This window comes from Cygnus atratus, chromosome 1 (genome assembly GCF_013377495.2).
Source record: "Cygnus atratus isolate AKBS03 ecotype Queensland, Australia chromosome 1, CAtr_DNAZoo_HiC_assembly, whole genome shotgun sequence".
NCBI lineage: Eukaryota > Metazoa > Chordata > Aves > Anseriformes > Anatidae > Cygnus > Cygnus atratus.
Window position 1 is genome coordinate 40,795,243 of NC_066362.1, and position 25,413 is coordinate 40,820,655.

At 42.2% G+C, this 25,413-nt stretch overlaps 1 protein-coding gene across 2 annotated transcripts in view; it reads left to right on the forward strand.

Moving 5' to 3' along the window:
• The first annotated feature begins 8,552 nt into the window (after positions 1-8,552).
• The window catches only part of ZDHHC17 (zinc finger DHHC-type palmitoyltransferase 17), a 76,262-nt gene continuing 59,401 nt past the window's right edge, over positions 8,553-25,413 (forward strand). Inside the window, exon 1 of one of the 2 annotated variants that reach the window (XM_035544068.2) lies at positions 8,553-8,674. In XM_035544068.2, coding sequence (XP_035399961.1) covers positions 8,612-8,674 — 63 coding nt within the window. In that variant the 5' untranslated portion in view covers positions 8,553-8,611. The remainder of the gene's footprint in view (positions 8,675-25,413) is intronic. The other variant, XM_035544067.2, reaches the window with a different exon arrangement.

Below are 25,413 nucleotides of genomic sequence, written 5' to 3' on the forward strand. Positions count from 1 at the left end.
TCCCATTAACATCAAGATGTGCAGTTAGAGTGCTGGGAAGTCTCTCAAGTGGTGGCACTTTTGAGGACGGGGCCTGAATGGGTCTTAAACTTCACAGCAATTCCAGGGAAGTCTGTCTTAGTACACTGTAGGAATCATCCGCAGGGGGGGGGTTCCTATTTCTGGAACTATCTTGTTACCCTAATTACCCTGTTATCCTATTCCTGTTTCTGGAGTTATCTGCATTCCCAGCATATTGTAATGTTTCTGATCATGCATGGTTTTTGATTTTCTTTTGCATTTTCTCAGAAAGGCAGCCTTGGAATAGCGCATCTATAGATTCTCCTCCTCTCCTAACCCAGATCTTTGTACAGCAGATTAGAGCTGCATAACAGCACTGTCAGCCTTAACGTGACAGCTCTGTTCTCTTGCATTTATTCTAAAAATGGTGCCATTGGCTCATTCCCTAGAGCTCCTAGGCTTCATTATGCTGGCTATACACCTCCTATACACATCCTCAGTGATTCCCAAGTGCACTGTCTAAACATGCAACTTTCCACCCCCCAGTATTCTGGTTTTTGTTGTTGTTATTGTTGTTTTAAAGAATAAAATTTCATCACGCAGCAGTACTGAATATTAATGATCCATATGAATGTTTGAGTTTGCAGTTTGGATTGAACATTTTCATGCAAACCTCCTAAATGTTTGCTCTGTGTTAGTTTTTATTTGTTTGCTTATTTATTTATTTATTTTAAAGCTTAACTATAGGGTTTAATTCTTCATTTAGTAGCTTCAGTATTCTGGCAGTCATTATGTGAATGACTAATGTCTAATACAAGAAATTCAACCCTAAAACCTTGTCCATTTTTTTTTTCTCCAGGTGAATCAATGAGATAGTAGAAATTGCTACTGCCTACATAGCCCTTCTTCGTCCAGGGCAGGTACCTGTTGGTGCTACCACTCTTTCCCATTCAAACATAGCCTAGTTCATATCAGCACCTGTGAATAGAGTGCTTGCCTGTAAGTAATGATTAATGATATTAAAAATTAATTAATATTCACTACAAATCAAGCAGAAACCTAAATAAGATGGTAATTCATACAACTTTTTCTGTCACAGTTTTGAAAGCTTATCATGAGTGGCGTTGGCTTATTTTGTCTGTCCCTAATTCCAATGCTATGATAAATCTAAAATACGTGCATGGTATAATTTAAATACTTCAAACAGCCAATTAATTGTCCTCTACAGAATTAAATGTAGAAATAAAACAACTCCCATTAAAAGAATGTGAACAATAGAAATATCAGAAGCTTTCTGCTTTTAATCTTTCATTTTCTTTCTTACTACTTTTGATGAAAGTTTCCTTGTTGTATATATTGTTCCTGGTGCTATTCCTTGTTTTGTTTTGTTTTACATGTATGCAAACAATCTTCCATGTTCAGTCAATGGGCAGGTCCATCTCTGGCAAATATGCAGAATGGTCTCTAGATGGCTATCTAGATGACTACCATGATGAAAATAACTGCAGTTCTTGAATAGGATTATAACACAGAGTATTCTATGGTCATGCTACTTATGTCTTATAAAGTGTCTTATAAATATGTCTTGTAAGTATGTTTGGGCATCATCTTAATCACTGAAAATTAATTCAATCAAGCTAACAGATTTTAATTTGTAAAGGGGAACAGTATAAATCTATCACGCTCCTCTGAGCTTTATTTTGAACTGAGAGGGGAAAATATTTATTTCATTTGATTTAAATTACCAAAAATAATTCATTTATTGGCTTCCAGCCAAAGATGGTAACTTAAACTCCTGTGTTCTGTTTCTTATTTTGTTATTCAGCCTGCTTCAAATTCAGTTCCTGAGGAGCCTATATTTCCATGAAAGGGCACTGTAATTGAGTATTTATTGCTTCTTTTTCATTAATACCTCTCTAAAGAAGTAGCATGGCTATTTATTTTATTTTATTGGTCTGTTCTTGCTTTTCAGTTTGGCAGTGAGCTACTCCCTCAGCAGTTACCGATGTTTCAGTAATACATCCTTTGGACATGTTCTGGACCTTCTTCAAAGGCAGTTGGAATAATCAGCCCAATGTATGCAAAGAGAGGTCTGGGAGAACAAATGGTCAATGAAAAATAGCAAAAGAAGTTCATGAAGTGAAGTCAGTCTTCATTTTCAAGTCTGTTCATCTTCCCTTACAAATATTAAGCATAAACCAGTATCATATGTTGCATAGAGCTGCATCACAGTACTTGTAGTTTTGCCCCAGTTAGCAGAACAAACTGGTATATGTGGCATGTTCCTGGGTGTGTTAAAGAAAGAGCTCTAGGGCAAAACTCAAAGGAGACTAACAGGTACCTTAAAATATGTTTTAGTAGACCTATTAGACGTATTTAAGTATTGGACAGTCTAAGTAGTGAGCAAGCTAATAATAGTAACTTTGGCTATAACGAATAAAGAAAGATGAAATTATGCTTTGACATTAACAATAGCAGCAAAGCCATCCATGAGTATAACATGAGGCCAGATGTTCAAATTAAGATGAGTGGGAAAGAGGTGCACATTGTCTTAAAGAGAAAAAAAAGAAAGAAAAAAGAAAAAAAAGAGGGCATAAAAATGTTGATAGATAAAGCTGTTAATTTTCTGTACTTTTAACTCATTATGAATCATTGAAGAATTTGTCAGCACGTGGAATTGTGTCAACAAAAGTAATCACCTACGGAAAGAACCTGATTGTTTTATATTATTCATGAGCTATACCTATTTGTTGGTAGTATGATTATTTTGACAGAAAAGAGGAACACAGTAAAGTGACAAAAATACCAAAAGCCTAAAAGTGAGGTTGCTATGCTTAGTAACAGCCTAAATTTAATGTTCACCTCTCTGGTTGTGTTCAAATGCTAAATAATGATTTCATTAAACAAATAAGCAAACAAACAAAAACCTGTGCTAAACACACAAACAAACAAACAAAAAACAAACACCAGGAAGTGAAAGAAGCTTTTCAGGAAGAGATGTTGTATTGACAGGTTGAATTCCTTACCGTTTGAAATCACAACCTTAATAACAATTAACTAAGCCATTTAGGATTCCAGAAATACGTTTAGCATCTTGCGGTTTGTCACTGTCATATATATGCTTATTTCATCAGCATTATATTTTAATAACATTAGTGGAGAAGCTCCTTGCATTTAATTCAATGTAGAAATTTGGGGTTCAATTACACTGTGGGAAGCTACAAGTAAAAAAGTCTCCCTTCAAATGAAACAGGTAACATCTTTTAGTGTTGCAAGGGGCTTTCCAGCTTCCAAAGGCCAGATGGAGAATTTGCTCACTCTAGGAAGGTGAGGGTGAAACATCAGCAGTACATTATTTTTCTGATGCTTTCTTTCAAACACCATGCTAGGCCTTTTTTTAAGACACTAATCTCCTGGAGACTTGCTGCAGGAGAAAAGAGGCTGTGCAGGGGAAGAGACGACTTCCTTGGACAGACTCATCCTGTTCCATACCAATAGTCCTGAAAAACACCTATCATCTGCAGACCAGTAGCCAAAATTATGGCTTGCTTTCTCATCAAAAGAAGCTTGCCTCAACAGATTTATGCAAGAGGAGTGAGGAAGAAGGTGGCTTTCTCTGTTAGTACCACTGTCCATGTGGCGTTTTACAATTTACAACGGTTGAGGGAGCACCCAGACATCAGAAAATAGTTAAGCTGGGATTTTCCCCCCTTTTTCCTCCTGTTCTAGGGAGACTGCTGATACTGCATGGTATCTAAAACTGCCTGCCTTGATATGTGGTAGTATTTGAGAAGTAGTAAAAGTAGTATATACACCGTGTCTGACTTTCCTCTGTTTACAGCAGTGTAAATCAAGACTATTACCGCTGATATTCAGAAACACATCATTATAAAGCTGGAGTAAGAGTGCTGTCTGGCCCTCTGATGGGATCCACAGAAACAAACTGCCTGCCACAACTGCCTAATGCAGCCACTGAGACTATTTCTCTTTGCTGGCCGTGCGGAGCAGAGGAGCCCAGCAGTGCATGGTACTAAGGAAAACCACGTCACTCACTGATCTCTTTTATCCATAGCTCTGCCTGACTTGCAGTGGCACATTACAGTCACAGTTGTACTATCACTAGCCATCCTTATCGATTCACTGTCTTAGATTTCTGATATGAATTCTGCATACTTATTATTCTCCTAATGTGCTTGCTTTGAGAACATTTTCATCTGGATTATATTTTTAAAGACAAATTCCATGGAGCTATTTGGGCAGAATGAAGCAAAATAAACTTCCAATTTCCCCACCAGCTGTGGCTCTCGTTGAAGATAAATGACTTGGATTGGTCTTATAACAACTTGTTCTAATTTGACTTCAGATGTAATTCCCTTCCCAGAGTGGGGCAAGGGCTGTTTGTCACCAGTTTAAGTATTTTTCTCTAAATTTTTAAACTGAGCATTTTGGGGCATCACAACCTAACTGAACTACAAGGAGGTATGAAAGGAAAACCAGTAATGGTGTCGTGATCCTGTTACATTCATATACTAATGGTTTCTTCTGAACGCTGAAGACACCTCTCCTCAACAAGAAAATGGTCATACCGTACATTATTTTTTCTCCAGTTTTTTCCACATTGGATGGAGAAAGGTCATCTGTGAATGAAGTTTTTTTTTTTTCACATTCTCCCTGCTGTTGAAATTGGCTCACTAGTTTCATCTGAAATTTCCCTCCAGTTGTCTCCTGCTATGCTGAGATACAATCTAGTGAGTAAGAGTTTCTAAAAATGCAAAGGGCCTACAGCATGGGATTTAAAATGAAATTACTGAGGCAAGTTTCATGGTTGGTGGCAGCTGGCCTTCCAATAGCAAAGAACAAAATGTGAAACATTCATGAAAATGCAGGGTGTGAGGCATGTTGTCACAGCTAAAGGAGTGAGGTTTGACCAGACAGATGTTAGGGCAACTAAAAGATGCTGATCCCTACAGCGAAGAAAAACCTACACAGCCTTTAAAGAATGGTAGGCTTCTGAGCCCAGTGCGCACTTAGATGCCCAGTAACGTGATAATGGTGTGGTAGTTTGGCCTGCAGAAGCATGCTGTATAAACACTTCAAAGAAGCAGAGCCCCGAATGCACCCAGAAGGAGGCCACCTGGGGGTGGCTGTAGCCACAGGCTTTCGTCGACACAAGCTGGTCAAAACCGTGTGAGAACCGGGTGCTCTCCATCTAGAAGGGAATGCGGAGAGTTAGCTCAGACTTGGATAAACCCAAGCGAATTACGTGCTTTATGTGCTCATACACATTTAGATGGATGGATGCAATTACCACTAGAGGAAGCACAGAGTACATGAAGTAACATGATTAGAAAATGCTGCGTGGATAGCTAATAACGAAGATGTAAAACCTCGGGCCACAGGAGCGCTGAGGATGTCACTCTAGCGGTATTTCATTTTTCCTCTGTTAATTACATTACTTGTGCTGCTTTGCAAACATACCCAGAGAACAGGAATGCGATGTGCTTCCATGGATATTTCAGCCACTGCTACTGAAGCTACTTTTTAGGATGACTAAGCAAGAGAAAATTTCAGAGAGGCAAAGTATGGAGGCAAATCCACTTCGTGGTGTTTTAATTAGAGTAGGATTAGTGAAAATTATGTAGGAGAAGTGAAGGACAAACACAGTTCCTTTAAGGATGTTCATTCTTGTAGGGTTAGGAAGAGTATTTTTGACTTAGCACTTATTTTTGTGCTAAGACGTTCCAATATTTTCACTACATGTTTTTGCCTGCCAAGAGCGCAAACATTTAGCTTGAATTGTAGCATTTAGTTGCAAAGGTAAACATTGTTTAATTGCACTTTTAGTCATTTTAATTGGTAACGCCATTATACAAAAATACTATTAAGACATGTATATCTTTTATTTCACGGTCACATTTCACAGTTTAGTAGAAGATCCAATCTAAAATAGCTGTAAAATAATCCTTAGTACTGAAACCTGTATATGGATTCTTATTTTACAAATATACTATGACTTGTCTCTGCCAAAGCTATTTTTTTTTCCTGACAGTTCATTCAGAAAAGGTGAAATTCATGCTGCATAAAAGAGAATCGTAAGACTTTGTGCTACTTACTTCTCCATTAAGCTGTGTTTTGTCTTAGCCAAAAATTAAAAGGTGTCTGGACCTTGACTCTTTTTTTTTTTTTTTTTTTTTTTTTTTTTACAGTGATTAATGTAAAGGAGGAAGGAACGAAGGAAGGAAGGAAGGAAGGAAGGAAGGAAGGAAAGGAATGACAGCCAAGGTCAAGGGTCCATGGTGTTGGTGAACTGTGCTTTCTTTTGTCAGACTAGAATCTAAAACCAGTTTTGACCGTGCACTGTGTTTAGCCCCTATCATAGGCATGTCCCTACTGCATACTGCGTAGGAAGCACTGGATAAAACCTTTGGTCAATATGAAAAACATTTCACACATCAGCTACTGATCATTCAATGAAACCACACAGAAGAGCATTTTCTGCTATTGATCAGTAAAAATCCTGGCATTTACAAGGCATTTTTAATCTGAGAACTTTACATTGCTCTGCAGCAATAATAAATTCAGACTACCCCTCAGAATTAGGTGTCAAAATACTTGATTTACAGATGAGCAAAGTAAAATGTAGAGGAGCAAAATAATTGTTCAAGGTCAGGTAACAATTTTCTCTCAGAATCCAGAAAAACATCTAACCTTATTACATTTATGGAAAATAGGTGCAAACTGCGTCACCACAGCAGGTTATTAGGTTTGTATCTGCTGTTGGCTTACTCTGCACAGATGTTAAGTGTGTCCGAAGTGACGATGTAAGACAGTAAAGAATCATGTTTCCAAGCGATTCTGTTACAGATTAGGAAATGATTCTGAATAAAAGGGAGACTCCGTTCTGAAGAAGGAAATAATGGGCCGCACGTGAGCTACATAGGGCCTCAAGTTCAACAGCAAGAATTCTCTGTGCAGATGTCTCTCAGAACAGAGTTGGTTTCAAAGCGTGTGGACCTGTGAAGAACAGAGTATAAATAGGGAAATGGCAGGGTTTGCATTTACAACCCACTTCAGAGTAGAAATTGAATGTGCCAAGGGATGAAGCATAGCTTGTTTAGACTTGTGAGAAAAAATAATGTGCATAGTAAAAATACTATAAGGATTTTTGGTTATTTTATGACCCTTACTTTTATTATAAATACACGAAGAACTGCAGTGATTTATAGGATTTCTATTTCTGAGGTTTGCAGGAGGTTGAAGACTCTGTTCTTCAGGCAAATCAGATTACAAATTATACCTAAACTCTCATACGTTTAATAACATGCACGGTTAAAAAAAGATCCTCTTCTATATACCGTGTGTTGTGTTCTGCTCTTTTAGCACTTCAGTACCTTAACATTTCAAATCTGTGCTTTTGGACCTGTTCCACACTCGCGCTTTCCGAATCTTATGTCATCCTTCTTCCTGACAATTTTAATCTTGTATTTATTTATACAGCAAAAAGATATTTATGGTTTAACACTTTAATAATGCTGTAGTCAAATTTTATTAGTGCGTCTCTGTTGCATTTTATATGAGATAGGAATGTAACGTATCATGGTGGGTTTTTAGGCTTACGAGCTTAATGCATTATGATACAACAAAATGTATTATATAAAGTCCCTTTCTCAGAAACGCAAATGAGAGCACCATAGATATGACAACATAAAGCAGCAATCAAACCAGCAATAACACTCTGTAATTGGAAAAACATTTTTTATAAGAATGTAATTTATAATGGCGAGCATTTACATGAGTTTGAAATGAAGAGCTTTAGGATTGCTAATCTTGGCTGTGAGCGTGTTACGCAGCTGGTAAGAACAGCAAATACAAACAAAACACAGCAAAACCTATTTTCCCCCCAAAAAATCTAATCTGACCCCTAAATCCTCAGCACACGGGTTGGCTGTTTGGATAGCACGTGTGGCAAGACGTAAGAAATGTTTGGTTCGGTTAGGCACCAGCGCCTGGAAAGGATCCTTTGTTGACTTTCTGAGCATGGTGACGGTTTACAATTTATTTATTTATTTATTTTAAGAGCTGATAGCAGAGATGTTAGAAACCTCTGTTGATCTCTTCCTGGGCTCTCTTAGCTACTAGGAGGCACGAAGATAACTTCCAGAGAACCGGACGAGCGCTACGTGGGAAATAAATCAACGTAACACAGACAGAGGAGTCCTCGTTTTGCTTTCATTCCAAATAATAATGAATTAATCCAGCAGAAATTTCTCAGAAACCACAAGCCGAGAGCGGCATCCCCAAGCAGCAGTGCGCTCCCAAAGGGCACCGAGGCACGGCTACCGCCCTCTGCCCGTCAGCGCCCGTTAGAGCAGGCTGGTGCCCGTTAGAGCCCGTCGGTGCCCGTTAGAGCCGGTTGGTGCCCGTTAGAGCCCGTTAGCGCCCCTCGCTGCCCGTTACCGCCCGCGGGCCTCCCCGCGGCCCTCATCCACCCCCGCCCCCCCCCCCGGCTCTCCTCCCTCCGCTGCCCTCAGCCGGCGGCGGGGGCGGGCGGGGCCGGCCGGCGGCGCGCGCGCAGCACCCGGCATGCAGCGGGCGGCGGGCTCGCTCCAAGATGGCGGCGCCGCTGGAGGAGTACGAGAAGGAGGCGGGCTGCGTGCCCATCCTGCACCCCGAGGTCGGGCCGCGCGCGGCGGCGGGGCGAGGCCGCACGGGGCGGCGGGGCACGGCACGGCACGGCACGGCACGGCACGGCACGGCACGGCACTGGGGCTCCGGCCGGGCAGGGCAGCGCGGCGAGGCGGGGCTGGCAGCGAGCGGGGCGGGAGGTGCCCCCGGGCGGTGCCGCCGGCCCCCCCCCCAGCCCGGGGTGGGGGGTGGAAGGAGGCTGCCTCCTGCTGGCCCCGGCCGGCGCTGGGGGCGTGGGGGCGGCTGTCCGTCCGGCCGTGTGTCCGGCCTGCCCAGCCCGTCGGTGGCCTGGAGGGGAGGAGTGGGGGCAGGCACGGCGGGGGGGGGCTCGTCTTATGCCTTCGCTCCTCCCGTGTGGGGCTGCGGTGGTTGCTGCGAGGGTGTTTTGTGTGGGGCGTGCACCTCTCGCCTGGGGACTGGTTCTTCAGCCTACGGGAAAGAGGAGCGCGTATGCCAGGCTCCGGTTTCTGCTAAGCAGATGGCACTCGTTTTCCTTAAACAACATCTTAAGGGCACTTTTAGCTTTCCTGATGGCTGAGGAGGTTCTGCAGGCCTCTGTATGCGACTGTGTAACCTACCCGCTCCAAACCGTGCTTTCTTACGACTTTAAAATAGAATAATGTATTTTGAAGGTTAAATAGCAAAGCATGCACCTCAGATACGTCCTGATTATTTTATTATTTTTAAGTGGTGCGCACAGACAGACGCTACATGTTTCTTCAGAGTTACTGGCGAGGTACTCTCATTTCCAGTGTCTGATGTTCTTCAGAAGTGACAGAAGTTCGCAGTAGCGATCCAAACTGATGTTTCTACCTAAAAGGAAATATCCTGAACTTGTGGAAGGCTTAGAAGGATAGAAAAAAAACTGTAAAATGGAATAAAAAGCGTGTGCGAGCTGTTAGACAGCCATAGCATTTTATGCACTGTTTATTAATATTTGTTAGGTTAACTTTTGAGTAATTCTTGCATAGTGGGCAAATGTGTCTCAGGTTAAACTGATGAGTTTCGCTAGCTGGGTGACCTGGTAGACTTTGTTACTTACTCAATTTTATGCACCAAAGGAATATGTTTATGAAGGGTGAAGGAAATTAATATAACATTGTACCACAACACCAACCCAAATGTGTCAATTTGCAGTAAATACCGCTACTCTTGAGGTTTTGTAGTTGGATTTACATGGAAGTGTTGAGTATCTGACCAGTCAGTACAGTCAGTCGGATGCTATCTGGCTGTATATCAGGGTAGTGTTTGCGTGGATCTTAGTGGGTGTTCCCTTAGTCCTTAAAATTCCTTTATTCCTTTCAAAGAGAAGGATGTTTTAAATGTTGGTGGCTGTGAAAAGAGAGTTTCTGGAGTGTCTGTAAAAGCGCGGGGATTCGGTACCGTAGGGGGCTGTGCTGTCACAGCCCTGCTCACCGAGCAGTGCAGTGCCTCTGTGGTCAGTGGTTCTTCTGAAGGTCAGCGGCCTTCGTGCTCGGTGACTTCCACCTTTTAAGAAAATAGCACCATGTCCTTATGTAAGTGGTGACGTTGGAGCATATAATCGGTTCTTACGTTTGTACACAGAAAAGTGATGCTTTTTATAGGACTGTCATAATCTTTCCCAGTTTCCCATGTTTCATGCTAGTGTTATCTCGGTGTCATGCATCTTTTTCAGATATCTTCCTGTGCTTTTTAAAATTAGTTTTGTTTCTTACTGTCTTTTTGTTTGACTAATTTGAGCTACTTTCAAAGTTTAAGGGGCTTTTTTGGGGAGGGAGGTGTTTGGCTTTTATGTAGGCTCTATGGCTTTGTGTTTTTACCATGAGGTATTTTTGAATGCTGTCAGTGTGAATGTTGTAGGAAAGATGGTCTTAGAAATTGTGAAATGTTACTTCAGTACTCAAGCGCTGAAAGATTTACGTATTTGTTTATTTATGAAAGGCTCAGCATAAACAAGTGACCCAAGTAATTTTTGGTAAGAAGAGGTAAAAACTGTTCTGAAAATGTGAACACTTTAGGAAGTTGATGATGCGACTGCTTTTTATGGTGTGTGTTTTCTTTGTTTGGTTGCTTTTTTTGGTGGTATCTCATTGACTGAGTTTGTGGGTCTTCCTCCCACTTGAAAGCCAGCTTAATTTATTTAATGGAAACTTATTTCCAAGGGTATTCTTTCCTATCAAAGTTCAGTTTGGTGAACTACTGCGTAGATCCCGCTGCAGAGCATACAAATATCATCTTAGTCGTGAAGTACAGTAACCAACAGCCACTTTGCATCATATGAGCACTATATGCTCTTATAGCATATGATAAAGGGACCGAGTTAGCTGGCCAACTGGTAGGTCTCCGAAGTAGTTGCTGGGGGGAATTGTTCCTGAAAGTCCTGCAGGAGTGAATCAACTAGACTTGAGACGCTTTTGTGAATGATTTGGAAGTAATTACAAAATCGCCGTTAATAAGACTTGCAGATGAGCAAGATGGATAGGTGTTAAGCAATGAGGACAGAACAACTGTACAAAACCATCTAGCGCTCACATTAAGTTGCACTAGTAAAGCAAAGTCCACCTTTATGCAGCCATGTTCGAAGTAATGCGTTGAAGATAAGGAAGGTAGGCACGGGACTCTATCCAGAAATGTATTGACTGGTAGGATATAAATATGAACAAGCAGTTCAGCAGAAGCTCAGTATAATTCTGTGACTAAAAATGTGCAATATATTCCTTGATTTTTTTTTTAAAGGTGGTTTACTGATCAGGAGCAAGGAGGTGATTTTTGGCTGAGCATGAGGTAATACTAACAGTGAAGTGCTGCCTTGAAGTTTTGAGTCTTTAAAAGTGATTGTTGAACGCTGGAAAGCGGGGAAGAGTTTAAAAAACGACTTTAATAATGCCTTATGGTGAAAGGCTTGGAAAAAAATGTTCACATTGTTAGAAATAGTGAGAAGTGGCTTTTGGCAGCGCTGTTACTGGGATGCAGCGCTTTATTTAGTATATACTTGACAAGATCCAGTGGCTGGAAAGTGAAGCCAGATGGGACCGAACTGAAAGGCACAAGTGGTAAACAGTGAGGGCGACTAACAAAGGAAGAAGGGAACTGGTGCATTATCCAACCCCTGATGCTTTCAGCTGCGTTTGGGTGCCCTTCTGGAGACTCTATTAATAAAATTATTTTAATAGCTTTTGAATTGGGCACACCGATAACTGGTGTTTCAAATCTGTGCCTATGAAGGAGCTTTGGCCACGTCGTGCTGACTGGTTCTCCGAGTGGCGTCGCTGCTTTCATACACGTGAGTTCTTCAGCGTGATCAGGGTGCGCATGGATGGCCGAAGAGGGGGAGTCCTCTGGGCGTGCACCCCAGGGTGCAGATGGCATCGGCTGCCCTGCAGTGTGTGCCCTGCAGGAGCCGGGATGCATGCGTGGAGCACCCCAGCATGGGGCATGACACCGGTCTGGGCAGTCTCTGCTGGCTTGTTTCCTCCTCCCAGTGTTCACGTCGCCCAGTGATGGCTGCAATGGCAAGCTCTGCTTCCGTCTGTACGGCGTAGCACTGGCACGGGAGTGCTGCTTACCCTGTTTGTGCTTGGACTAAATGATCCTAGCAGTCCTTACCACCTTCATTCTGTTCCTTGGGTCTTCTAAACAGTTCTTTTGACGCTTTCTTGACGGTTCTGCGGTAGGTGATGATAGGGTTGGATGTTTCCCTTCGAAACAAAGGAATTGCGGGGGAATATTTAGGAAACAGACCTTGTTTTTATCCTTCCTTCTTCTTGTTGGCAAAATATTCTTGTGTATGAGTTGATGTTGCCTGAACTGCTGAAGGTGTTTCAGCTGTTGAGGGCTGTGCTTCTTCTGACCTGAGGAGAACTCTTCCTGGAGAGGGAGCTTTGCTTTGTTACGACCGTGGAGTGCGCTCTCCAGTGCTATCAGGCTGTGTTGGATGGGTTAGAGGTGGAAGTTACTGATAATTAGAAAAGTCTTGGCTGTAGAAGTTGAGTTGTTTTTTTTTTTTTGGCTTACTCTGGTCAGAAAAATCTTCTTGCAAAATTGGTAGAAATCTTTGAGTTATGGTTTCTGGCAGGAATTCTCCGAGTTGGAAGCCTTTGTTTTTATCTTTGTTTCTCTCCCCCATGGTACATAACCACCTAGGAAGTTAGAAGCATGGTATTTCCGTGATGTCTCTTGGTGGTGTCTTGAAGAAGATAGGTAAACTTACTGTACCTAGCTTTGGCTCTCATTTTTTCCATCTTAAATATCAGGGAAAGGCCTGACTTTACAGCCTGAGTCTGTTCCCTGTGGGATTCTGCTGATATCATGGAAGCTGTGCTGGGGTGCAGCTTGTTCTTGCTTGTTCTGTGAAGGTATGGAAGTGACTCTGGAGTTTAGTCAGGGTCTCTCCAGAAGCTAAGCTTACATTTGTCATCTCATTCGGTTGTTATTTATTGTGGTATTTGAAAAAGGAGGATGGAACCGTGACGTCTCAGAGAAGTTAACATGTTGAATACTGAAAGTCGAGTCTTGTTTCATGTATCATGGTTAGCTTTATAGGCCACGAGGCCAGAGGGGAATGCAAGTCTAAATTTAATCTGCCTTCTAATGCAGGCATGGAGTTTTTTTATGAAATAATTCTTTTTATAGCCAGGATACTACTTCTACAGTAAAAAAAGAAAATAAAATCTTGCAGTAACAGATACTACCGTATGCCTGGGCAAGTTGCCCCGAAACTTAATTATTCTGTTAAAGACTTAAACCTACCTCTAAAATGAATTTAATTTGTTACAGATCATTAGGTCTTGAGAGATATCTATCCAAATAAATATATACAGATCTATAATATGCAGATGATTATCAGATCCCTACACTAGAGCTATGGTCTGCAGTCATGCTGAATCTTTTGAGTATCTTGTTAAGACATGGTTTTTGTATTCTTTAAGTGTTTTCATGGCATTATTCTGAGAGCAATGTAGCAGCGGACTTGAGAACAGAGCACTTTACTGCTGCAACTGGCCCTGTGTGACTGCTAATAAAGTAGCTGGGAGGATGAAGAACCATGCACTGCAGGAGAAGATCAGGTTTGAGACCTCTAAGGAACCTGAAGGTGCACAGGTGTATGGGACCTGCTGAGATGCATCTGTGGGTCCTGAGGGAACGGGCGGATGTAGTTGCTGTGCCACTGTCCGTCATATGCGAGAAGTCGTGGCAGTTTGGTGAAGTTCCCACTGACTGTAAGAGGAGAAACCATAAGCCTCATTTTCAAAAAAGGGACAAAAGGAAGACCTGGGGAACTACAGGCCAATCTCACCTCTGTACCCAGCAAGATCATGGAGCAGATCCTCCTGGGAACTCTGCCAAGGCACATGGAAAATAAGGAGGTGATTGGTGCCAGCCAGCGTGGCTTCACTAAGGGCAGATCATGCCTGATGAATCTGGTGGCCTTCTACAACAGGGTTGGTGGAGAGGGGAAGGGCAACTCATGTCACCTACCTGGACTTGTACAGAGCATTTGGCACCGTCCCACCATGATATCCTTGTCTTTATATTGGAGAGCCATGGATCTGACGGATGGACCACTCGGTGGGTAAGGAATTGGCTGGGTGGTTGTCCTCAGAGACTTGCAGTCAGTGGCTCAATGTCCAGGTGGAGATCAGTAACGAGTGGTGTTCCTCAGGGGTTGGTGTTGGGACCAGTGCTGTGTAACATCTTTGTTGGTGACATGGACTGTGGGATCGAGTGCACCCCCAGCAAGTTTGCTGATGGCACCAAGCTGTGTGGTGCAGTCGACACGCAGAAGAGAAGGGATGCCATCCAGAGGGACCTGGGCAGGCTGAGAGGTGGGGCTGTGCGAACCTCATGAGGTTCAACAGGGCCAAGTGCAAGGTCCTGCACCTGGGCTGGGTCAGTCCCTAGCACACACACAGGCTGGGTGGGGAATGGATTGAGAGCAGCCCTGAGGAGAAGGACCTGGGGGTGTTGGTTGATGAGAAGCTCGACATGAGCCAGCAATGTGCGCTTGCAGCCCAGAAAGCCACCCGTGTCCTGGGCTGCACCAAAAGCAGCGTGGGCAGCAGGGCGAGGGAGGGGATTGTCCCCCTGCTCTGCTCTCGTGAGACCCCACCTGGAGCCCTGTGTTCAGCTCTGGGGCCCCCAGCACAAGAAGGACATGGAGGTATTGGAGAGAGTCTGGAGGAGGCCACGAGGATGATCAGGGGGCTGGAGCACCTCTCCTATGAAGACAGGCTGAGGGAGTTGGGGTTGTTCAGCCTGGAGAAAAGGAGGCTCTGGGGAGACCTTACAGCAGCCTTCCGGTACCTAAAGGGGGCCTCCAGGAAAGCTGGGGAGGGGCTGTTTGTCAGGGAGTGTGGTGATAGGATAAGGGGTAGTGGCTTTAAAGTTAAAAAAGGTAGATGTATATTATATATAAAGGATGAAATTACTCATCATGAGGGTGGTGAGGCCCTGGCACAGGCTGCCCAGAGCAGCTGTGGATGCCCCATCCCTGGAGGTGTTCAAGGCCAGGCTGGATGGGGCTTTGGGCAACCTGGTCTGGTGGGTAATGTAGGGGGTTTGGAGCTAGATGATACTTAAGGGTCCTTCTAACCCAGCCCGTTCCATGATAACTTTCACTTTCTTACTCGGTAGTCGCCCTTTGTGCAGACCCTTGTAGTGGTCTTGTTGGAAACTGCATCACCTTGGAAGCGTGTGCCCAGCTGATTGTCTGTTTCTAAGTCTCTTCAGTGCTTTCTGGCTAGTTTCCTGGCTGGGTCCTCATTTTATACATGAACTTACCTTTGTAGGTATTTAAAAAACCTCATCGTGGCTGGTCCCGAGCTTCCCAAGAGATACAGTCTCCATTGTATCAGAAATAGATTGTCGTTCTTTTTTTGCTCGCAGTGAAAACTTGCCTCTAAGTGTTGTTTGTTCCGAGGTCGTAGAGCAACATGAAGTGGGATGGGGTCAAAATGGAAGCTCTATGGGATGCTCACTGCTCTTGCAGTGTTGTTATACAGACACTCCACTGCAGCTTTAAAATAGGACCTATTGAAAAGACTTCTTTTTGCCAGCATAGATAATGACAGTATGTGTAAAATCATATGACAAATCATAAGAATAAGGCTTGTCTAGTTTGTAATACATGCAAGATACAGCACGTTAACTTTCTTAATGTTCTGATTTCTTAATCCAATTATCAGACAATACTGAATAATATGCTTAGGACATTAACTCTGACCACCACTACTCCCTTATGATCTGAAAGTGCTGAGTTTGTTTTTCTGTGAACCTGTGATATTTAGCGTCACTACTTTTTGCCTTTTTGCAGTAACGATTTAGAATAGTAACCCGTGTTGCCTTTTGTGCAGCCCACTGGAATTTCTTCAGGCTCAGATGAAAAACAGTGTCCACATCTTTGGGGTGATACGGCTGGCCTTTAGCAGCCTGTGCTTCAAAGGAGTTTGAGAGTATCTGTGATGTTAGAAAGCATTTTTATTGTGGCAGCAGGATGTGATTTCAATTTCCCATTTTTTTTTACTCAGCTGTTTTTGTTTTGCATTTATTGAACAGTTACAGATGTTGCGGTTTTGTTTCTGTTATTGGCAATTCAATTGCTCTTATGTACGACAACTTTTGTCTGTCTGGCTTTTTTGGGGTATTGGTATCCTGTTTGCCCTTCTAGGGCTGGGGCTCTGCCTTCTCCTTCTGCTTGCCTTTCAGTTTTACATATTTATCTGACTTTTTGCATTCATTGTCAGTGCTTCTCTTGCAATTTCTACAAGTGTGTTTTTTTTCTTTTGCAGTTGTTTTCAATCCCCTTGTAAACCATGCAGCTTTTCGTCATTGCAGGCTTTTCCTTAATAGCATCATTGTGGCTTCTCGGGCATCGAGTAAAACAAACTGTAAATAGTTGAACCTTATTTTTTTTTCTTCTACATGTTTTCTTCTAAAAACGCAACGGTAACCGATTTTTAACTTTCTGAAGCATCTGTGGTAAATATCAGCTTTGACCTAAGCTTGCGTGGACTGTTTACCCTTACATGTTAAGCACACTCTTAATCTCCCTCAGACTTCACAGAAGTTTGCTCCTTCAACAGCATTTATTTCACGGCGTGTACCCTTGTGCTCAGAAAACCAACGGGGCATTACAATTACGGAAAGGGGTAACGGTAGCTTTTCAGAAGTTCAGTTTAAGGGAATAAAGAGGACAATGTTTAAAAAAGTTTGCTAGTTGCTGTAAAACCCGGGTAATGTTGTCATTGATGCTGACGTGCGTAGATGGGTGCAGCCTCAGTAATCTATAGTTCAGCATTCCCACTGTCCTGTGCTGCCTTTCAGAGACAGTGTGAGGTACGGGTTTGACTTCCAGAGCTTTCCTGCAGTCGGGAGAAACGCTGGAGCCTGTTGCACGCGAGGCTGTTGGAAGAAGCAGGAGCGTCCTCTGAAGTCAGAGGAGGCAGAGTGGAGCCCTCGGGCCCGACAAGCCCAGCGTGACGCAACGTTAGGGTGCAGTTTGTCTCGTGCAGCTTTGTGATTCCTTCCTACGATTTTAGGATGCCCCGAGGTCACAGCAGTGTTCCCTTGCTCCTCCCTGCAAGGGAGGAGGTACCAAAAACGGAGGGTGGTGGGAATGCCGTGGTCAGAGCTCGAAGGCCTCTCGAGGCAAGTCTGGAGGAAGACTCAGGAAGGGGGGAGCATGGTATAAAGGGGAAGGGGGACGTCAGCGTGCTTTGAAAGCACCGAGGAACCCAGACGCAGCCCATTACCCGACCTTGCACCGGCTCTTGCAGCGTGTGGCCAGGAGGTGACTTGGGAAACGTCTGGCTTTGCGGGTCCGTGACCTGAGCTGAAGGCACCGCCCTGAGAGCTGGTAGGAGAGGCGGCGGGGAAGGGGTGGCTGGGACCACCAGGGTGCCCCCCCTTCTGGAGGAAGGGCAGCCGTAGGTGGCCGTGAAGCCTGCTTTTAAACACCTCCGGGTGTAGTGATCTGCCACGGATGCTCATCACTGAATGAGCGAGTTCAGGGAAATAAACTGATAGAGCGTTAGTCCCATTAAAAAAAAAAACGTGAAAAACTTTCTTTAAGTTCACTGGACCTGTTCATTGTAGGATCAAACGTGCTGTGGTACTGAAGGGAGATGGAGGGGTGCCGTGACCAGCTGGGGAGGTCAGGAGTCGCAGAGCAGAGACGGGCGAAGCTGCCTCGTGTCGTGGGGCGCTGGGAGCGCCTCTTGTGCAGGCTCCTGTTAGCCAAAGTGGGAGTGACAGGTCGATGGCTTGACGGCTGCTTTGAAGGTCCATTTGCTGCGGGAGGATGGTGGTGGGAATGGGAAATCGAAGTTCTCCGCTAGGAATTGCTGCAAGTTGCACTAATGTTGTTTTTTTTTTTTTTTCCTATAGTATTTGCTAAGGAGGAAAGAAAGGGTTCATGGCTCGGCAGACTGCTGGTTCTGTGGTGCGCACTTGCCAGTTCTGTAATATCCCTGATTGATTTTTTTTTCTACTGTTCCACAGAGATGAGTTAGTTGCAAACTCACAAAACAGCGTAATTTAGATTTGAAGTGTGTGCTGTGGCAAATACTTGTTGAACAAGGCAGAGCCGTCGCTCTGCTGGATTTCCATTCTTTTTTTTTTTTTTTAAACTATGTGATGTTAGCAGAGTTTAAAACTGCATGAAGGATCTTCATCGTTGCAAAATAATTTTCTGAATGCCCTTTTCTGGGAATTTTATTTTATTTATTTTTTCTCCAAGTAGTTGAGTATCAAGATTCAGCTATATACGTGCTTATGTGCATTTGGTGGAAAAAAAAATAGCAAAACTTGTAATTGGTTTGAAGTTATGATGACTGGTTAGTAATGTGAGGTCTCTCGGGGATTTTTTGATGTTAAATGAGAGGTCTGCAAGCTCTCACACTCTGAGACCTAGACCTGTTTCAATCACTTGGAAAACAGTTGTTTCTGTTAAAATACTTAGATTTTGGATGTGAGCACAATGCAAAACTCTTGGAAAAGAAAACAAACAAAAAAAGATGTAGGTACGTGTTGATACAAGTTGCTAAATAACACGCAAGTTCTATGGACTTCCCTTGCTAGGAGGAGAAAAAGTAATTGTTGAAGAAAAAAAAATCTCTAAGAAAAAGTGAGAAGAGTTTTAACTAGAAAAATGTCAGTGCGCTTTGACTTGTGGATATCTGTAGTTATTACAATCTCGAAGGCAATTATAGGGTTGCTACGTAGTATGAAAAGGTTTCCGTGGACTGTAAAATTATTTTTGTTTTCTGATTTTTTTTTCCTATGGGCATGTACTTGTGAGAATCTTCAGGTAGCTTCAGTTAAGTCCTGTAAGTGCATAAATATAGCAGGGGTCCAGAAAGCAGCTTCAAAGCACTCGTGTTTCTGAGATGAGGATTTCAGCGTGCTTACGCAGTGCGTGGCCTCGCCTGGCAAAACTTCGGTACCAGCATTTCTGGTTATTATCTGCACTGAAAAACTTTGTTATTACCATCGTTTAGAAATGCTTGTTTTGAATAGAGCATGTAGTCCGTTTAATATTTTGTAGTGCTCAGCAGGTGTGTTTTGCCTGTTTTGCTTTTTGTTTGTGCTGCTAGGAGATAAATGGGATTTTTTTTCTGTATGTAACAGCCTTCTCTTCAGCACGCTTCTGCTGCTGGATTTTACTTTTGAAAGTACGGTTTCATGCTGAATACTTTCATTGTAGAATTTTCTGCTGCTAAATGACAAAGATGACAATTTTCCGTTATTTTAAATTATTAAAATAATTTCATTTGAAATATGCTTATCTGAAAAGGAACTGAGGAGGTAGGTAAGGGTACAAGCAGAAAATACCATAGAACATAGTTCTTTAAATCTGTGTATGATATAAGAAAGCACTTTAACTCCCACGTCTCCGTCCGTAGTAGTTTACCTATGTACCTAAAATACGAGATAGCTGCTGATTGATGATACTTTTGTATTTATAAATCTTAAACTGGTATTTACTGTTTCTGAGAAGTCAAAGCATTTTGATTGGAAATCTATGTGATTAGGTATGTTGTAAACCTTTTAAGCTTTTTATTTTAAGCTTTCAAATATTTTAGCCATTACAAATGCAAGTAAATGCATCTGTCTTAACACCTGCTGGTTATAATACATGTGCAAATAGAAGGCCTTACGAAAACCCTAGTTGTGAAGCTAGTATTGACTAAAATATGACACTCTTCAGTTTGGAAGCATCTGTAAGTACCTGACTAGGAAGTGGCCAGTTGCTGATGGACGCTTGCTTTGGACAAACAGGACTGAGTTGCTGCCAGCTGTTAAATCACCTTAATTCACAAGATCTCTGGCATCTGCATGCAGCAGATGGGTGAAAGGCTCTGGTTGAGCGTCTCTGACTCCTCGTTACGTAAAAATGTAAGTCTGCACTGGAGTGTGCAGGGTTATTCACTTTGCGTGATGGCTGGCTGTCGCTCGTAGGTGGAACTCTGCATCAGCAAAAGATCTGCTTTGTCATCTTCGGGATGAAGCCTTGCTCAATTGATCTCGCTTCTTTTTAAAGAAAGCGTTCTTATCTTCAGTTGTAACCTGCTTTCAAAATAAAATCAGGAAGTTGTTTTAGGTGCCTTTTTTTATTTTGCATTGTTTGTTAATTCTGTAATTAGCTTCTCCAGGGATTTTCATAAATTATCTTACTTTCTATGGGCATGTGAAGGATCCATGCAAATAGGAGGGAAACCATGAAACAGACTTACCAAGATGCTGTCAAATGTGAAAAGTGATGGAAAACAGTGACAGAATTGGCATTGGATGGAAGATTTTTTTTTTTGTCAAGTCATACTCATTTTGTGTAATTTAGTGCTGTACTAGAGGGCAGGGAGAATCCCAGCATAAATTGTGCCTGTCCAGGTAACATATGCCTAGTAGTATTTGCAAGTAATATTTGCAAGCCAAACACCAAACTTTTTTTTAATGTATTATATGACCTGATAGGATTCAAACGGAGGTGGCAGTGCACATCTTTTCCATGGGCAATGCCATCTGGTTTAGATGCTCGTTTTCCAGCGTGTGTTACGTAAACTGAAGGTATATATGCATCATCCCGTATCGGCACTCTAACAGCTCGTGGTTGTCTCCTGAAGCAGAAGAACCTACACAGCCCTGCAGAATTTCTTTCTATCTAGGACTTCCTCATGTGAATATAGGAAAGAGCAGACTGCTCCCATTTGATAGCAGCCAGCAGTTAGGTTAGCTCTTAGCGGTATTGCCTGAACTTTTCTTGCTGTTTTTGAAGAAGAAAAAGCTATTCTGACATGATTCTGCTTAAAATCAAGCCACGGTAACTTTAGTATCTGTTTCTGTGGCTGTGCTGCAGAGTTAGGTGAAGGGATAGGGACAAGACAGTATCATCAATTTTAGAGAATGCTAACATTATAAATGTGAACATAGCAACATGGTCTTTTTTAGGAATGTTGTTAATTGTTTTGTTTTTAGTTTGTGAGTGCTTCTTTATTAACATGAGTGGCTGGTATGTATGTGTTTATACACTAATGTGGGTCTGTATGTGTAATATGCAAATACGTATAAATAAATTCATCTTTATAGTTTCTTGTGCTTCTTTAAAAGTGGGAGGAAAATTGCAAAAGCTTATTAAAAGCAATGTGCTCTAACAAACGGAGAGCAGAGAAGTTGAGCGTACAAATGTGGGGGAAGGAATTCTTTAATTCTTTTAACCCACAATAGTCTGTGTTAAATATAGCACACACGTGAGGATTGTTTCATTATTTAGCTACCCTGAAATAGCATGCGTAGTTGTAGTCACTTCTGATTTTATCAAGATTCTTTGTGTTGCAGCCAGATACTGAAATAGTGTAGTCATCAGTAAAGATACATGTATATCAGACTGCCTAAATGTTTTGTTTTTTCCTGTTTTCATTAAGAAACGCAGGAAATAGTGTGCAATATTTTGGTGAAGGTAAGCTTTTATTTCTACGTTTTCTTTTTAGACCTCGTTAATGTTTTCTTTTCAAGCGTCTGTTAATGAACTTGGTCACCATTCAGGATCTGACTGTCTGACTTCGATCATGGTATCTCTTCCTTTGCAGCAATATTGCATAACGTTAAAGGAGAAGCAGTTCTAGCCATCTGTTAATGCCTACCAGAGCCATACGTAGCAGCTGTAAGCAGCAGTATTTTCCTCCCTTCCTTATGTCCAAGCAGGCATATTGACCTATTCGTATCCTTCTGCTATATATGATCGAGAGTTACGAAATTGCTATCATAGAATAATTTCATCTTGGTCATCTTATTCTTTCATGCAAAACTTCCTAATTTTTTCTACGAATGCCGTTTTCAGAATTATCTTTAAACTTACTTTATGTTTGGCTTCTTTGATTGGAAAAGACTAAGATTTGGGTACTGAGGGTAAATCAGCATAACTTGTGAATTTGGTTGTGAAGAGAACTGCTTGGGAATGCCAGTATTGTTTGTGCCTGGCAGTCATATTCTCTTCCCCTTCATCCCCCGCATTTCTTTCTTTTTCCTTCTCTTCTAGGCTTATTTTTCATATTTCACTTTATTTTCTGTTTCCCCAATTTATTGGTCCTGTTTTCCAGAGGAGGTTCCCTTTTCTCTCGCATCATGTTTTTTTCTTTCCAAAACACATTTTTCAGCCTTCTCTGCATAATTTTTTCCCTACCCTTCGTTACTTGTGCATCTGTGCAAGCAGTCTGCACAATTTGTGCCTAATGAGCAATGACAAACTAGCCACAGATGCATGTGAGTGATTAGGGCACTGTCAGACGATAGTCACCGACGTGAAAGCTCATCTCATAAGTATCTCATAAGTAGTAATGAGGGGACCAAGTTTAATTATAAATAAATAAAAATCTCTTTCTCGTGCAACCTTCCCAGCCAACCAGCTCTACCTGTTCCTAGAAGCAGCATCATTTTCTTCATCCTACCAGCCTGGAGTCCTTCACTATTTAAGAACCTGAGCGTGTAACTCCGTGACTGCTTGGTCAAATGACCAACCAGCAGCTGCTAAGATCTTCTTGCTACCTTGTTTTCCCTCTACCAGTGGCTGCGGAGCTTGTCTTTTCGTGGCAGAAACAGATCCAACTTGCAGCCCTAGTAAAAGAATCAGGCAAGAAGCGGAAAAACCTCGTCTCTTTGCTCCAAGACCCGAGCTGGCTGACTGCGGCCGCAGCTCTCAGTACGGAGCTGGCTGAGCCCTGCAGGGGAAGCGCGTAGCCGAGAGCAATGGGGGAGGGTGGGCAGGGAGATGACCTTTCCCTTTTAGCAACGGGCAACTCTTCGTTTGGCTCAAGTCACCCTTGGAAACGGCTCCTTGAAGCAGGATGAAGTAAGTAGAGGTTTAGTGTTTGCAACCTGCTTATTTCAAATCGGTGAAATCGAGCTTCATCTCTGCTACCTTCTGTTTAGCTTTCCTGGCAGCCGGGCAGGGAAGAGTGGGGAGATGGAAACGCGATTGACAATAGAGATCAGAATATCAAAATACGTGATTTCAGTTAGGTTTTCATCCCTGAATTAGCTGTTAGTGGTTTTAACAGTCAGTCATCGTTATAAAATTAAATTTTACTGAAATAAATCCTTTTCATCATAACGGGGACAATATTTTAACACTTTAGGAATATTCTTGAAGCTATTTGTGAACGTGGTATGTGTTGTAGGCTCAGTCTGATATGCTGTTTCTCTACTACTAGTCTGTTACCTATCCAGAAATAAAAAAATAAAAGGAAAAACGTAATAATTGCAAGGACTTTAACTCTTTTCCTAAAATTTGTGAGGGGACATGAGTTTAGAGGAGCTTCATTCTCTGCTATTTCAAGTGAGAACTTGAAAACGACAGTGAAAGTGACGCAAGGGTCTATGAAATGCATGGCGTAAACAGATTATTATTTTTCACTTTTTAATGCTTTGTCCTACTCCGTTAATAACAGTGGGTAAATATTTTAGATCAGAACAGGATTTTTGAACAGAGCTTTTTCTTCCATCTGACAAGTAGAAGGAAGTAATCTGTGTTTTTGTGTGTTTTAATCTTCTGTTAAACCCCAAAGATAGAGGCTGTTTGCATGTCATGACTTAGGGTTTTTTTTATCTTAGCTGCTGATACAGACCAGCGAACATTGGACAAACTCAGCCCCGTACAGCCCTGTAATCGGCCCTCCCAGGGACAAGCAGGACATTTGCTGTGTAAAAAAAGAGGTTACTTAAATATTTTACAAGTTAAATAATGTAGTGATTGCTCAAGATGTCTTCATCCTTTTCAATCCTGTTTTTCCCTGTTTTATATTAGTATTACTCAGACTCGAGAGGCCTCATCAGAAAAAAACTTGTACGTATGGGGCTATTTTTCCTTGACATTAGACCTAGAAATGGACTGAAAGTGAAATAATCCATGTAGATTACAAAGCGGTAGGCTTGCAACGAAGATTGTCTTTTTGTCGGGCCTGTTTATTTTGAAGGATTAATGTAAGTGTTCGTGTTAGGTCGTCTTATTGTATCTCTTGCATGAAAATGTGACTAATGTCCAGGCTGTATTTGAAGGATTTGTAGTTACCGTGCATATTATAAAGCTAAGGTGCTCAGTGGCATCAAATTCTTACTGCTTTATAAAGAGACACACAAGTTTTCTTGTATTCTAAACAGTGTCTCTTACGTGGCTTTTAACAGGTGAATATGTCCAAGCACGTAGGGGCTTATGAGGAGTTTTGGTGTCTATACGGATTTTATTTATGTGACTGAGTTGAAACCTTGCATATTTATGCCGACCTTTTTCCTTTTGAGTGTTGGGCTGTCCCAGCACTGAGTGTTGTTGCAAATTCTGTTCTATATAGGGTTGCAATCCTTGACAACGAGGAGTTACTGTAATCGTGGTTGAAGATCTTGTCTGCTTTCAGATGGTTTGCAATAAGGCAGTGTAGTCAAATGAAATAAATACGTTGTAAAATTTTTGATCTTTTACTTTCTAAACAAGTACAGAGATATGTGGCAGAGTTTGACTGCTGGCTAGGTAGTAACTGCAGGTTGTATCTCTTCTCATTCAAGAAATAGACGTATCAGAAATCTTTTATTTAAAAATGTCTGCAACCGTTCTGTGATTCTGTATTACAAATTACAGTTTTCAATTACAGAACACACAAAAGGACATGATTTGAACTTCCTTATGGACCTTAAGAAGGTGCTATTGGGTTTCAGTGCTGTGCATTGAATAACTAGGCAGTTATTCAACTTCGGTTTGAAGTGATGATATTAATAGGACTAAATATATTTCAGTCACAGAGTTTTACTGGTGTGGCTGAAGTTATTTGATATCTGATTCTGAAGTTATTTGAAATATAATAATGAATTAATCTGAAGTTATTTGAAGCCTGTCCATTTGCAGATAGCCGTTGTAAAACCAGAGGTAGCTAACAATGGAGTTGTGTTGGCTAGATAGCAATGCACGGCAAGCCATGAGATCTAGGAGGGGAAGCGTGTTAAATACAACAGCTTTTAGTCTCCTGAGAGGTCAGCGTTCAATCCAATGAGTAGGATTCTTTAGCAGAGACTCCTACAAACCAGATTGCCCTCTGAAATGAGCAAGGCTGACAGCGACTGCAACGTGAAAAGCTGAAGGTTCAGGGGAAGTGCTTACGGGCTGCGTTGGGTAGACTTCCAGATAACCTCCTGAGCATCTGTGTGCATTCACAGGGGTGGGTCTTGCAGTGATCCCAGCAGTACAAAAGGAGATCAAAAGGTACGCGT